This window comes from Benincasa hispida, chromosome 12 (genome assembly GCF_027475165.1).
Source record: "Benincasa hispida cultivar pf3 chromosome 12, pf3_genome.v1.1, whole genome shotgun sequence".
NCBI lineage: Eukaryota > Viridiplantae > Streptophyta > Magnoliopsida > Cucurbitales > Cucurbitaceae > Benincasa > Benincasa hispida.
In genome coordinates this window covers 59,002,811-59,006,251 of record NC_143489.1, presented here as the reverse complement: position 1 = coordinate 59,006,251, position 3,441 = coordinate 59,002,811, and the positions used below count along the sequence as shown (strand labels likewise).

General features: G+C 33.7%; 1 protein-coding gene across 1 annotated transcript; it reads left to right on the top strand.

The window, feature by feature from the left end:
• The first annotated feature begins 2,030 nt into the window (after nt 1-2,030).
• On the top strand, nt 2,031-2,633 carry LOC120067628 (uncharacterized). Its single transcript, XM_039019172.1, has one exon. It carries the CDS (start codon nt 2,031-2,033, stop codon nt 2,631-2,633), a length of 603 nt encoding a protein of 200 aa, XP_038875100.1.
• The last annotated feature ends 808 nt before the right edge of the window (nt 2,634-3,441 follow it).

Below are 3,441 nucleotides of genomic sequence, written 5' to 3'. Positions count from 1 at the left end.
AATAAGATTTTGGGTTAGTTTAAAGTGTTCAAATTAACAAGAGAAAATTCAATTATATGTGATATAATTGATATGATGTATTAGATACATTAATTGGTGGAATTAATATAAATATGATTTATATTAACTATCATAAAATAGAAAAAGAACTATGGTTTATATGTTTCATATGATGAAATATTAAAACTATAGGTTATAAATATAATATGATAAGTTGGTTATCATATTTATTTATAATATATTAATTATATGATAATTAATTCTTTTTCTCTAATAACCGATTTGAGTAAGAGGTTATTGGAAGTTTTATGGTAATCGTGAGATAAAAGGAAATTTTTTTTCCAAAATTAGAGGTTGATTCAATTTGGAAAAATCTCACGAAAAAGGCTATCAAGTAAATTTTTTTTTTTTTAACTAAGTGATAGCGTTGAGAGCATACACGATTGAGCTAGGAATTGATTATACGATAGTTACTCGTTGATTGTTGCTACACGATTGAGTAGTAAATTCTATACGATAGGCTTCCACTTTCTAAACGATCGAGTACATCGTCTATATGATAGACAGTCTTCATCTCCCACTTACTCAATCGTTTACTCGATCATATATCTCCTATCTTCCTCAATCCGAGATCAAACAGAGCCCACAACTCCTAGATTCTCATACTGAGAATACCAAGGTAACCATTGTGGTGGTATTCTAAATTTGTTCGTGGATCGAGTTAGACTTGATTGGGTTCGAGAGGCATCTAGTTGTTCATGTTGTTGGTTGTTTCGTTTGTTGCGTTCAAGTGCATCATTGGACGCATTGGACATTGATCGAGGGATACTTGAAGAAGAGTTCTTCAAAGGTACGCATACTCTATCCTTTATATCTTCTTGTAGTATGCTATAATTTCTGATTATGTATGACCTGTTCGTTTTTTTTTTAAGACTGTAATTGTTTGTATTCATTATGAATAGGATTTGGAATGATCAATTTCCGCTGCTTATGGAGATCTCTGTTTTGATTTCCTTCAATTTAATTTCGGAATTAAATAAAAGAAATTAAAAAAAATCAAAATTGAGAAAGTGGATTTATCCACAATTTTGATTGTCTTAGTGTCTTCATCTCCAAACAAACACCTAGCCCACTTCCTTAACCAAATTGGGGTGGCCTTGGCTAAAATCTTTCGGTGCTTGCATGGTTAAAGGTGATAAAACTCTCAATTTTTGCTGATGGATTAGAGGACTGCTGGATTTTAGGAAAATTCTGTAGAAAGTTCTACCCTACCTAAGACCCTTACACATTCCCTTCACAATTCACTTCATTCTTGAGTTCCACTACTCAAATTCGAGGTTGAGAGTAGTAGAAAATATCTCTTGGTGGTTCACTGTAGATTTGGAGCTGAGAATTCGTGGAAGCAGCTTGGATTGGAGAAATTCTTCAAAGGTATGTTTTCATGAAACCCTTTTCTGAAAATTTGTTTTTACATGCTTTTAGAACTCAAATTAAATGTAATTAGAGCGCCTATTGATTCTAATTGCTTCCGTTGCATGATTATACATCCTAACACTCTTAACTTTTGTTAAATGATCGTGTATTCGTTCTTAAGAGATCGTTTAGATATCCTAGACTAGCATTTAGTATTCTTTAAATAACCGGTTAGAGAAACGTAAACGATCGTATAGATAAAGATGTGTGATTGTTTAGTTTTGTTTACGCGATCATTTTGTTCTTTGTAATGTGATCATTTAGTTGTTTGTTATACGATCGTTTAGTTATTTGTTACGCAATCATTTAGTTGTTTGTTATCCGATCGTTTAGTTTTCTATTACATGATCGTTTAGTTATTTGTTATGCGATCGTTTAGTTTTAATTATGTGATCATTTAGTTATTTTAGGTGATTGTTTACTTATTGTGGTAATGTATACATTTGTTACTGGTTGATAAGCTGGACATCCTTGCTGAGAAATATTTCCCTACTACAGTTTTTTGACAAGTCCACAAAACTGTGTTGGTTATTAAGAATAAGTTGATAAAAGAGTAGATGAGAATGTTTAGGACAACGATCTTTGGTCCACTGTTGGACGTAGATCTTGTATTTAATGGGAAACTTTTTTACCATTTTCTGTTGAGGGAGGTAACTGATGCGAACCCAGACGTTATAGCATTCAATATACTGAAGAAGAAGGTAAAATTCTTCCAAGATGATTTTAATTTGATAACTGGGTTGTGGTCGACCAAGAAAATAGTAGAAAGAGAAACAAGCGATGAGAGACTGCGACAACTCATTCTTAGACCGAAGGACCCAAATGATAAAGATAGTTCTTGCAAGGACGTGGAGAATGCATTCAAGAAGTTAACTTTTACAAACGATGAAGATGTCGTCAAGGTTGCATTGGCATTATTCATTGAAATAGTGATGATTGAAAAAGACAAGAAAACCCTATTTGATGTGAAGACATTTGGGATTGTTGATGACCCTGAAGTCTTTAGACATTATGACTGGTTGTCCGTCTTTTTCAAACGTACATTGAATATTATGAAGACTAACATGCATGGGAAGAAGGAGGCACATGAGACAAATAAAGCAGAAAATGCTCATCATGCCGCATATTACTGTATAAAAGGATTTGCAGTTGCATTCTAGGTATGCACTCCCATTTCCATTTCACTTTAATCTGTGTGTTATGTATGTGTAACAAAACTCCCATATTATAGATTTGGGCTTACGAAATTTTATCCACGTCAAGTAAGTTTATAGCCATTAAAGTCAGCAAGGCTACAATTCCTAGAATTCTTAGATGGACTTGTTCTTGTGTCTATGTCCAACAGGGAATATCTGTTATACATAAGCAGCAAGCACACATTCAACTATAAACCATTTTACACATAATATTTGAACATTAATGTTTCTAAGGGTTTCCACAGATATTGTATGAGAGCATGAGATCTCCATTCAATTGAACTCCATACAAGTACATGTCCATGAACGAAGATCAACCAACCCCCCCAAATATCCATCGTCCACTTTAATTATATGCATGTTCATGGGGGAAACACAATATGTTTTAGACATCGGTTCTGATTCCTTAAGAATACTCCTTGTGTAATTAGTTACAATACTTGTGCACGCCATTGCATGTGTACGTCAAATATAAATTCAACCTTGTAGCCACTCACGGATATACTCCAATAGCTTCGTGATTGTAGTTCTTGTGCATATTTCAACATTCCATTGAGACATTCTACTATATTTGTCATCATCTTGTCATACCTACAATGGACTTGATAAATCCTTGCCCACTGTTGTAATCCAATATCCTCAACATAGGTCGTCACCCCAGGATATTGATGGAGTTTAGCCTAAGACATCTGAAACTCAGACATTCTATAAGCTTTCGCCTCTAGGTAGAAATGTGGAATTATGTCTTTATTCTTGAATCTATCCACCAAAT

Coding starts and splice junctions, on each gene's coding strand:
- LOC120067628 (XM_039019172.1), top strand. CDS start 2,031: ATGAGAATGTTTAGGACAACGATCTTTGGTCCACTGTTGGACGTAGAT.